We start from the raw sequence: 11,080 nt of genomic DNA on the forward strand, positions 1-11,080 counted from the left end.
GTACTAAGCCAGACTAAAAGAGATGCCAAAGGAAAAATTCTCCATCACGCAGTAATTCGCAGCCAAACGCTTATAATCTGACTCGTGTGACGTCATACCACTATTCGACAAACAAACGCAGAATTTTTGGTCGTTCGACAAGAAAAAATTGCAGCCCTGTATAGGATAAGTCAATAAATCATTTTTTTACTTGATAAGTGCTAACATGTGTATGGCCGAAAATGTTATGATTTATCTTCACTTTATTGTATTATTTGTTGTGTTAAATGTTGTGCGGTTGCTAGGATGTATTTGTTTATAGTTCCAGAAAATCACTTCTTTACCAAAATTGTCTAATACTGTAATCACTATTTTATTCCGATATCTTTCCTGTTTCACAGAAGGCATACGTTCAATTTATCATTTCTCAGCAACTTTCTAAAAGTCCCCTTTTAAATCGCTTTTCTCGATGGCTTGGAGCTGGCAATCCTCTTGCAAAAGTTTTGTTAAAAACTCATCGAATCCTTTCATATATGATTGCAACCTAGTTTTCTTGTAGAGCTGGGTTACAGGTTTTTTTGGTGTTGCTTCATTTGAATCTTCCATTGGTGTCGTTTCGTTTTGAGCTTTTTCAACTTCCATGCAAAGTTCGCTGATAGTTGGAACGGTAAAAGGATCAAACTCATCGACTGCATTTACATCTATAGGCACACACACTCTGCCGGTTTTTGGGTGAACACAAAACGGACTTTTCAATAAATGGTTGACACCTTTGCTCACATTTACATCAAGTCGAGGAAAACAATACTGCAGCATTATTTCAAGAGATGTGTAACGAGTTTTGTGACTTTTTGGATCAGTGTTAAAAGCATTCAAACATGTTTCCCTGAGTTTATTCCAACGTTGAGAAGAATTACCTCTTTCATTTCTGAGGACAGACTCTAATTCTTTAGAAACTTTCCCATCTGGGATGAGCTTTAATATTTTCTTAATGTCATTATCATCTTCAAGAACTTTTTGATTTTCTAGTCCATACTTGCTCCAGTAAAGCTTGATAACTTGCAAGCAATGTCGAATGTATGGATGAACAGGATCTTTCAGAACTACTCGTTTGTCCGCATTTCCGCCTTTCACCAAACTTAAATACTCAACAATAGCAGAGCGTGCGTGTGCTGATAACTGTTGAGCTTTTTTATCACATACCCAACAATGAACACCACGACGACCAGAATAGACCCATAAAATATGCTGAAATCCGAAATCATCTTTTAAAGCACGATGAATAACTTTGATTGCAATCTTCATTAAAACCCAACATTTTGGACAAATATCAGCCCCCTGGCAGCACTTTCGAACATCATCATAATCAGTCATGTCAATATCAAAAACCAGCTCTTTTGTTAATGCTTTGAAAGTGCCACCATGAAATTTGTTATGGTCTTTTGGTGGATGAGTATACATAGCGCCAATGTCAATTTTGTATGGATTCACTCTTTGTAACTCCTTTTCCAAGTCTTTTTGATTAGCGAAGGATTGATATCTCACATAAATGTCATTTTGAAGAGTGAATGAAAATTCTCTGTTGGAAAAAGAAGCATTTAATGCGGGAGACATTCCATAGTGCAGCCACTTGCAGTAAGGAGTATATGGAAAAACATATTTGTAATATATAGGAAGCAAACTTGGTAGACTACTGGCATCATATGAAGGATTAGCATCACAACAATTATTTTCTTCCTCCATTTTTGACATATTTATACCCACCTTCGTCTAATGCCTGAACAACAAAGTAATGAAACTTTAGTGTTAATTTAGCTCAAAATAGTATACCGCATGGCGTATAGGCTATAAACATTTTTTGAAAAAAAAATGTAACTTTGAAATCTTCTTCTTCGAGTTTGTCGCCGTCACAGGTCACATTGCTATATCCCTAGGTAGGCACAGTAGCCAAAACTTTTAAAACTTCTAAAAGTTTTAAAACTAACTCCTTGTTACGGTAGGCTACAGTACATCACAATGAGCAAAAATCATTCATAGGGGCAGTCATGCAATACGTCCCACAATTCAAGTTTTTATTGAAACAACGCATTTTTGAATACCGAAAGAAGGAAAACATATTTAGAGTAAGCCAAACAACAATAATACAACTGTAGTCTAGCATTGAGAGGAAGAGAGTGAAGTTCGGTTAATTTTGAAATGTTTGCAGCAACTCCGATCAGCGACTTGTAGGTGCTGATAGTTTACCATAAAAAAGCTCAAAGAGACAAAAGTACCTTAGCCTATCAGTCCACATTAGAAAATATTACGGTACACTGTGAATCAACTTTAATAATTAGAGTTAATAATTAATTTAATTAGATTTAGTGGTAATAATATAACCGCAGTCTAGCATTGAGAGACGAAATGTTTGCGGCAACTCTGACCAGCAACTTTGTTTTTGTTCTATTTTTTCTCTTGATTTTTTCAGGATACGAAGTGTTCAGCGTAGGCTACAAAATATGTTGCACCCTTCAAGTTTAACCAGAATCGTAAACAATTGGCAGAATTACATCAGTTGTAATGTACGGTACATGTCTATAGTTAGCACATGCACATTTGCAGGAATATCGCTTTTACTATATATATATGTATATAAACTTTTTTTTAGCAGATTGGTTAACCAATCAATTGAATGGTCGCATCACACTGTCTGATAGGGGACGAAATAGGTTGCACCCATACGATTACCCGAATTCGTCTGTATAACTCTTACAATCTCATTGTATTATATCTGAATGTCATTTGTACGACTTGATTGAGACACCTCTCTTTACCAAATGTCCTCTCGGTCCATCTCGTGGCGACAACGACTTTAGAACCATCTGCGTTTTGTCACTTCTTCATCTCTCAAATAGACCTCTGCTATTTATGGCAAATTTTATTTTTTGTTGTGACTGGTCACAAATAAAACAAACTATGCTGAATTAACAACGCTCTTAACTTTCTGGCTCTGACACTGGCTGACTGCCTGGCCGTGACAAGTCGTTAAGTGTGAATGAATTTGCATTTGGTAGAAATTGGTAACCAGTACTGGGAGGGTGATTTGCTCAAATTGGCTACATGCAGGCAATATCAATAATTACGTCATAATAAACTACCCGCCAAGAGTAACGCAATGAACCGGAAAAACGTGAACAGGATTGAAAAATACAATCCATTCGTTTTTATTTCTTTCTGTAGGTTTAGCCTTAAAATTAAATTGACACATGGCACTTTAGCTTCAAGCCTACAATCTGGCACGTAAGAAACCGCAATGGCAAGACATTTTAGCGCAACTGAAAACCAGTATTAGTATAACTGGCAACCAGTTTGCGGTCCTAATCATAGATCAATGAATTAGATTCTAATTCCGTGATCCATGTCCTAATTCACCGTCTTTACCATAGACATCTTATTATAACTAGACCGCGCATCGTCACTTCTCTCGTTTACGATTTTTGAAGAAAGCAGGTTCAGACGTCAGCCATTATTAGTGTACCTATTCCGCGCGTTTGCCAATGCTTTTGTAGGGACCCGTAATGAATTTTCATTGTTTTGAATTCAATTCAATTTATTTTTCCTTGTCAGAATGCAAAACAAATGATATTGTGAAAAAGAAATACAGGAACAAAACCAACAAAAGGAAAAGGTGGCAAAACTATTATGGTTTAAGACGTGCATGAACGGATTTAATATTGCGGTATATGAATCGATAAATATACAGTAGTTAAGCACGGCCACCAAACCTGATACTTTAAAACAAGTAGAAGTAGATGAATTAATTAGTTAAGAATCAGTCGCCTCCTCGTTCCTGAAACAACTGGAGCGCCAATTCTTAAAGCAATGAGAACACGACTGAACACAACTTAACTTTCTACAAAATGTAATTCTCCTATAATATTTGCGTTTCTTAAAAAACTCAGTTGTTGTGAACAAATAATTGACAAAACAAATAGTTTTCTATGCAACAACACAACCGCAGCTTTTACCAGGATTCTGTTCAATAGAGATTGATGGCTTTCGATTTTCTCCGTTGTAGCAAAACGTTGCATTATGACGTAAATTCGTGTGATTTCATCAACAATAACTTTTAAAGAAATAGCTTCAGTTTCAAGTTGCTGTGAAATAACAACTAATAAATATCTCCGCAATTCACCTAGTATGACGAAATCTTTATATGATTTCACCTTTGCTGTTCTACAATCGCAAACATATTGTTAGAATTTGTTAATTTATGCTGCCAAAATGTGCGCAAAGATAACGTTATGTGCAAGGTGCCGCTTTGAACTGAGTTCACACACTTTACCTGTTCAACCCAGCTTCTTATCATTTAAAGATAGAAGTGGACTTTTTAAACCTTCTTTCAGTGTTGTATATATTTGTGAAGAAACTGAATTATGCATTAAACGGTTACTAACTACCACAGCTGGGAGATTACCTCTTCATCCAGGCATTGTGGAAGCTATTGCGGTAGCTGTGCTTGGAAATATAAACCATTCCAAGATATTTACTAATCTCACGGATCTTGTGTTTGAATGCACCGTTACCGATAATCACATTTTTACGCTAGTCAAAACTGTGTCCAAATGTTATTTAAAAATTAGGTTTTACCACATTGGTAAGGAAACCTGCAAGCAAATACAAGGCAAATTGGTTCGTAAAACGCTTAACAAAACAGTACTTTTCAAACACCAATAAACTACTTCCTTTCGACATCACATCAGTATTGGTGAATATTTAATTTGTTTTGATTTTGTTGAGCTATAGGCCTACGTTATAGCCGCTATAATATAGCGTATCATTTGCTTAGGTTTGATGTAATACACTGTTTGTTGCTGTTTTTACAATAGGCTAATCATCAGCTCAGCTGTAACGCCAAATTGAATACGGTAAGAGTTCTGCTGAACTGCTGGAAATGATGCATTCAGTGTATCGTATACGTGCTCTCGCATCGCAGTGTTTTTGCTTTATATTATAGACTGTATGTATAATTCTGTGCAATTTAACACATGCTTTTATTCATTTCATAGATGAATAAAACCTCTATTACACCAAAGTTCTAAATTATAGTTAACAAGTTAGTTTTCTGCAGAAGCGCAACCAGCTCAGAAATGTTATCGTTAACAGCGCAGCTTTCACGCGAGTTTGAGACACTAACAATGGCCGCCGCCTTTTTTCAATTTCTTCAATCGAAATACGAGAAGCGCAGTCTAGTTATAATAAGATGTCTGTGGTCTTTACTAAACATAGGGCCCACTAGTGGATTTAGAGTGGGGGACCAAAATGGTGCTTACACGCAACTGTGTACATGAGCCGGAGTTTTGGAGTATTTAGGAGCTGGAGTCTCGGTTTTCAGTGGAAATTGGAATGGATCCGGAATCTGAAATTCTTGACAAAAACAGGAGAGGGAGTCTGATTTTTTTGCTATTGACGCTTTTAATATTCAATTCAATTTATTTTTTGCTGCTGGCGCAAACACGCATGCAAACAAAAATTTCAACCATGCAGGTAAGTTATTTACTCTGTACCGTAGGCTATTTGGCACAGTTGTAATTTTTGTGCACTTCTATGGTTTTATTTTCTAAGCAGTAACTTTTTATTTGAAAATATCTTTTTATTTTCATGACAGAGGATACTTATCACAGAAGGATACTAGGCTATATCACAGATAGGCAAGAAATAATTGTTGTGTAAAAGGCTATAAAATTCCAGATAGGCAAGAAATAATTGTTGTGTAAAAGGCTATAAAATTCCACATTGGTTTGGTTTGATTGTTGAATCTTTATTTCCCGACTAATAAAGCCTTCCCGCACAACAACGTGTCGTTGGTCCAATGTTAGACCACCGGAAACGTCCCGTGGGCCCTCCGTTGGTTTCCGACGTTGGCGCGTAACAAATTTGGCCAGCGGGCCACCTTGGGCGAATCGTCAGTCACAAAAATCGGTTGGTTAAACGTCGATCCCCCGGTGGCACACTGTTGGCCAACCCTTTCCCGACCATTTGCCACCTGCGACCAACCTGCGACCATACGCTTTCGTTGGTTCGACGTGGGATCCACGACGCAATTTACAACTGTCCTCACTGTGGCGAAAAAAGGCTTGGCTAATCGTAGACCCAACGTTGATGCACTGTTGGCCAACCCTTTCCCGACCATTTGCCACCTGCGACCAACCTGACGACCAAACGCTTTCGTCGGTTCGACGTGGAATCCACGACGCAATTTACAACTATCCTCACTGTGGCGAAAAAAGGCTTGGCTAATCGTAGACCCAACGTTGATGCACTGTTGGCCAACCCTTTCCCGACCATTTGCCACCTACGATCAAACGCTTTCGTCGGTTCGACGTGGAATCCATGACGCAATTTAAAACTATCCTCACTGTGGCAAAAAAAATGCTTGGCTAATCATAGACCCAACTTTGGTGCACTGTTGGCCAACCTGACGACCAAACGCTTCGTTGGTTCAATGTGGGATCCACGACGCAATTTAGCCTACAACTATCCTCACTGTGGCAAAAAAGAGTTGTTTAATCGTAGAACCAACGTTAGTGCACTGTTGGCCAACCTACGACCAAACGCTTTCGTTGGGTCGACGTGGAAGACGCAATTTACTATCATCCCCTCTGGCGAAAACGATTTGGTTACTCGTGGGCCTAGCGTTGGCCATCATTTGCTAATCTACGACCAAACGCTCACGTTTTGCTCTGACAAGGGTTAGACATTACGACCTCACCAAACCGAAAACGTTTCTTAACTTTGACCACATAGTGGCGTGTTGTTAACTCACTTTTTTCGAGTTAATCTGTGCTGAAAATGATGACCACGAAGACGTGGGATCGAGGCCTCAATTCGCAGTAAACCTTATCACTTACCATACTAGCATTCCACTCGGTACAACATTGCTAGAAAAGGCACTCATACAAGCAAAGAGTAGGACAGATGGCAGTTAAGTTTGTTTTTATTTCTAACCATCACAGCAAAAACAAAGAACATGCTAAATATAACAGCGGTCTAGAAAAGGGCATGAGGCAAATTAAATCAAATTTCCTGTCTTTCTCTTCTCAAACTTCTCAGTCCTCATCTCTTGCGTATTTCAGCCAGTCTGAAATAGCGGCATGGATATTTGAATTTGTTGCTGTGGACAAGTTATGGGTTCTTCGTACTCCATCTAAAAATAATAATGTCATTGGGACAAATTGCCAATAGCTGGTCCAAACCAATATGTCTAGTGGAAAAGGTTGGTTGCTGAAGCCACGTAACTAACTCTAACAAGCAACTTTTTCCCATAAAGCAATGAACTAATCACATTGAAAAAGTTCTGAAAGTATCTCCCATGGATAAACTCAGAATTACATTGATTACAACAGTCTGGAAAAAAATGAGAATTATCCTGCTACAAATAAACTTTGAAATCATTTCTCCAAAGATTTTGCGAATTACTTCTATTACAAATACAAAATTATGATTTTTCGTCACTGTAATAAACACCTTTTTCATGCAACCTTGCATTAAATTAACTACAGAAGCTTTGTCTGTAGTTATTATTCATTAAAAACTGAAAGTTTGTTGAAAAAGAAACATAAGGTAAAGGGGTAAATGCTTAAGCTGACCATGCTTGTGCTTGTAGTGAAAAAGGATTATCGAAATCTGATGTAGCCTCATCATCATCCGTCATCACCATCATCCATCATCATCAGCCTATTCCTCACAAATAGAGCAAGTTTTCATCGACCTGAATATTCAAAACAATTTACTTTAAAATGTGAAAATGACCTAACAAAAACTTGACCCAATAATTTAGTGTTTTTTTAGATTTTATGTTAAAACTAATTGCTTTTAATCAATTAGATCGTACCAAAATTGCAAAATTGCGATACAAGACAGTCGTCTGAGCCACGAAACTGGCGACATAAAAATAAACAAATTATTGAGGGTGAGCTTTTTTTATCAATGTAGGAGGAAACATTTTGCTTACCAGTGTCCATTTAAAACAAACTGACTTAAAATAAGTAATGGTATTGAATTGACTTTTCATTGATCTATTAAACAAGCATCTGGAACCTTTTCGTTACTTTCAGAATCCTTACAAAAAACGCACCGCGCAAGCTTGCTACAAAAAGTTGACTTCATCGAAAAAACAGGAGATAAGCTATTTAGTATTATCGAAACTAACACAAAAATCAATGCACTGCACAGTACACACCCAGGTGTGTCCTAAAATCTAAATTTATGAATAATTATGTATCGGTATTGCATTATATTTAATTATAGTAGGCTACTACATTGAACTAATTGAACCATCTCATGCTTTATCAAAAATGCTAACAACAATAAAAACAGCGATATGCAGTACCTAGTATACACTCACCAATGCTTTTCCAGGCGACTAATGATAGTATTCGAGGCTGGAGCTTGTAGGCTTAAAATCTTTCGCAATTTCATTGGTTGGACCTTGCTGACATACCAAAGCAACGCAATATTATCTTTGTAATTCGTACAAGCCCTCAAGCCGTCACAACTCACTGTGAATAAATTTGAAAGCAGGGCAGCATGGGAAAAAAATGAAAAAAGAAGAGGATGACCTAATTAACACCAATGCATGACCTAATTAACAAAAAGCTGTTTATTGCCAGCCAGCAAAGCATGCTTTTGTATCAACATCTGTGAACGTTGAATCAATGAAAATCAATTTCTGCTCTGTTGTCCGGGTGAATCTAGTAGTTAAACTTAATTCAATTCAATCAAACTTTGGATTTAATTAAACCACAATTCTATTTGGGTTAAATCACTGGCGAACAAAATCAGGCATTTTACATTGATTCAACATCTTCAAACATTGGATGAATGTGAAAAAATTGGACTTTGCTTTTCAATAGAAACTTTTAGGTCGAAACGAAATACTTCGAAAATTCGAAGCAAACGAGATGAGAACAACAAGTTTTGTGGCTAAAGGAAGTAATTTGTATTGAACACTCGAAAGTCTGAATGGTTGAGAAATAGTTTTGCCCACCACAAAAATTCATATGATCATTTGTAGGCTACTTTATGGGGGATATTTGCGGTTACTGTAAAAACATGATGAAATCATTTTTTTGGTCCAAATTAAATTATTTTATTTTGATGTAGTTAATTCTAGTCAAACGTTAAATACGGCAGATGTAGGCTAACGAAAATCCTTATCCTCAAACAAGACAAAATTTTTGCATTTTGAGTTTTCTTGGTTGTATTTTCAACAAAATATTATTTTTATATGAATTTTTGGCGACGGCTTATATTTCATTTTCAAAAATTTCCGATATCCAACCGATTTACTGACTTATAAACTATTGAAAAGCTGTAAAAACGTTTATCAAAAGATGAATTTCTTTAATCAAATTTATGCAGCATTTGGTCATGCAACATTTTAATATAGGCTATTTGTATGAGTGATTGTAACACTTTGTTTCGTGAGACTTGTGTTTTCTCTAATTGAAAACTATTTGATTCAATTGCGTAGGCTAAGCATTTTGAATTCTATGGACTTTGAGTCTGATTGCAAATAAATAAATAAAATAAAATTAAGATTTTTTGGCAAAAGGTTTGCTCACAACCGAATGCCCACGGCGACGAACGCGCTGTGGGGCCCACCATTGACTCAACGTCACTTCAACAAAATATTTTTTACATAGCGTTTTTGTTAGAATAAACCTTTGTTCACTTTAATTTTGTCAAATTGTAACATATACTGGCCAATACTTCGAATTATTTTGTTGTGAATACGAAAAATGATATTTGTTGTAGAAAGGTTAATTCACAACCGAATGCCCACGGCGACAAACGCGCTGTGGGGCCCACCATTGGCTCAACGTCGCGTCAACAAACTATTTTTTACATAGCGTTTTTGTTAGAATAAACCTTTGTTCACTTTAATTTTGTCAAATTGTAGCATATACTGGCCAATACTTCGAATTATTTTGTTGTGAATACGAAAAATGATATTTGTTGTAGAAAGGTTGGTTCACAACCTAATGCCCACGGCGACGAACGCGCTGTGGGGTCCACCATTGGCACAACGTCGCGTCAACAACTATATTAGTCATATTAAATTTTTGTTGAAATGAACTTTAAAAATTCTTCATTTCACAGAATTATAATACATACTTGCCATATCTCTTAATTCGTTTGCCAGAAACACCAAAATTGAGATTTATTCTCAAAAGGTTGGCTGACAACCGAATGCCCACGGTGACGTACGTGACGTTGGTTCTTCGTTGGTTCAACGTTGTGTTAACAACCTATTTATGATATTGACGTTTGTTGAAATAAAAATTTATAAAAGCTTCAATTCACAGAATTGTAATGGGTACTTTTCATTATGTAAGATTATTTCACCCGGAATATCAAAATAAACAATCGGTGGCTGGAGGTTGGTTTTCAACTGAATGCCCACGACGACAAATGCGACGTTGGCCCACCATTGTCTTAGCATTATGTCCACAACCAAGTTTTACACAATATATATTTGGTAAAAAAAATGTTTTATGTGGTTTATATCACCAAATTATAACATGTTGTACCCTTTTTTACTGATTCTTTGTCCAGTTAAAGAAATAATGTTAGTTGGCAAATGGTTGTTTTGCGGCGAAAAGCCGACCGCGACGTTCGCGACCGTTGACCAACGATCAGCCGACATTGTTTGCTGTGCGGGTTTGTTAAGTTTTTCCGATCACCGAGGTTGACAAAATGAAGTTTCGATTGTTGAAGTTTTGTTTGTTTGTTTGTTTGTTTATCTTTATCCTGCATTGCGGGAAAGCGGACTTGAGCGCTATGCATCGGTGTACGCCTTCCGACATACACCTGACCCACGCTGCAGCCGACGGCAATGTTTGTTTCCGGTTGTCTACTCTACTTATGACGTAAATTTGGTACTACCCATTACTCGAAATCGATCACTGGGTAGAGGCAATTATCGTAAAGTTTCTTGCCCAAAGAAACAACAGCAAGTGCGGGTGGCTGGAGTCGAACATGCAGGCTCTCGACTGCGAGCCCAACGCGCTAACCACTCGGCCACAACGCGCTAACCACAGTGTTGTTGCTGGAGAAT

The 11,080-nt window shown here is 37.2% G+C and overlaps 1 protein-coding gene and 1 long non-coding RNA gene across 2 annotated transcripts; both read right to left on the minus strand.

Annotated features, from left to right (window-relative positions):
* Positions 1 to 222: 222 nt before the first annotated feature.
* Positions 223 to 1,722, minus strand: LOC145785826 (DNA primase small subunit-like). The gene has a single exon (XM_082597534.1). The coding sequence runs from the start codon at positions 1,720 to 1,722 to the stop codon at positions 418 to 420; it is 1,305 nt and encodes a 434-aa protein (XP_082453660.1). The 3' UTR covers positions 223 to 417.
* A 5,330-nt stretch (positions 1,723 to 7,052) lies between these two features.
* On the minus strand, positions 7,053 to 8,500 carry LOC145785343 (uncharacterized). The gene is made up of 3 exons (XR_014291160.1): positions 8,366 to 8,500; positions 7,608 to 7,729; positions 7,053 to 7,165 (listed from the first exon to the last, which is right to left on the minus strand). It is a non-coding gene; the product is annotated as an uncharacterized LOC145785343 (long non-coding RNA).
* Positions 8,501 to 11,080: the final 2,580 nt, after the last annotated feature.

The sequence above is a fragment of the Aplidium turbinatum genome, chromosome 16 (assembly GCF_918807975.1).
Source record: "Aplidium turbinatum chromosome 16, kaAplTurb1.1, whole genome shotgun sequence".
Classification (NCBI taxonomy): domain Eukaryota; kingdom Metazoa; phylum Chordata; class Ascidiacea; order Aplousobranchia; family Polyclinidae; genus Aplidium; species Aplidium turbinatum.

Excerpts from the sequence above, each read along its gene's own strand:
- LOC145785826 (XM_082597534.1), bottom strand. The coding sequence starts at position 1,722 with ATGGAGGAAGAAAATAATTGTTGTGATGCTAATCCTTCATATGATGCC.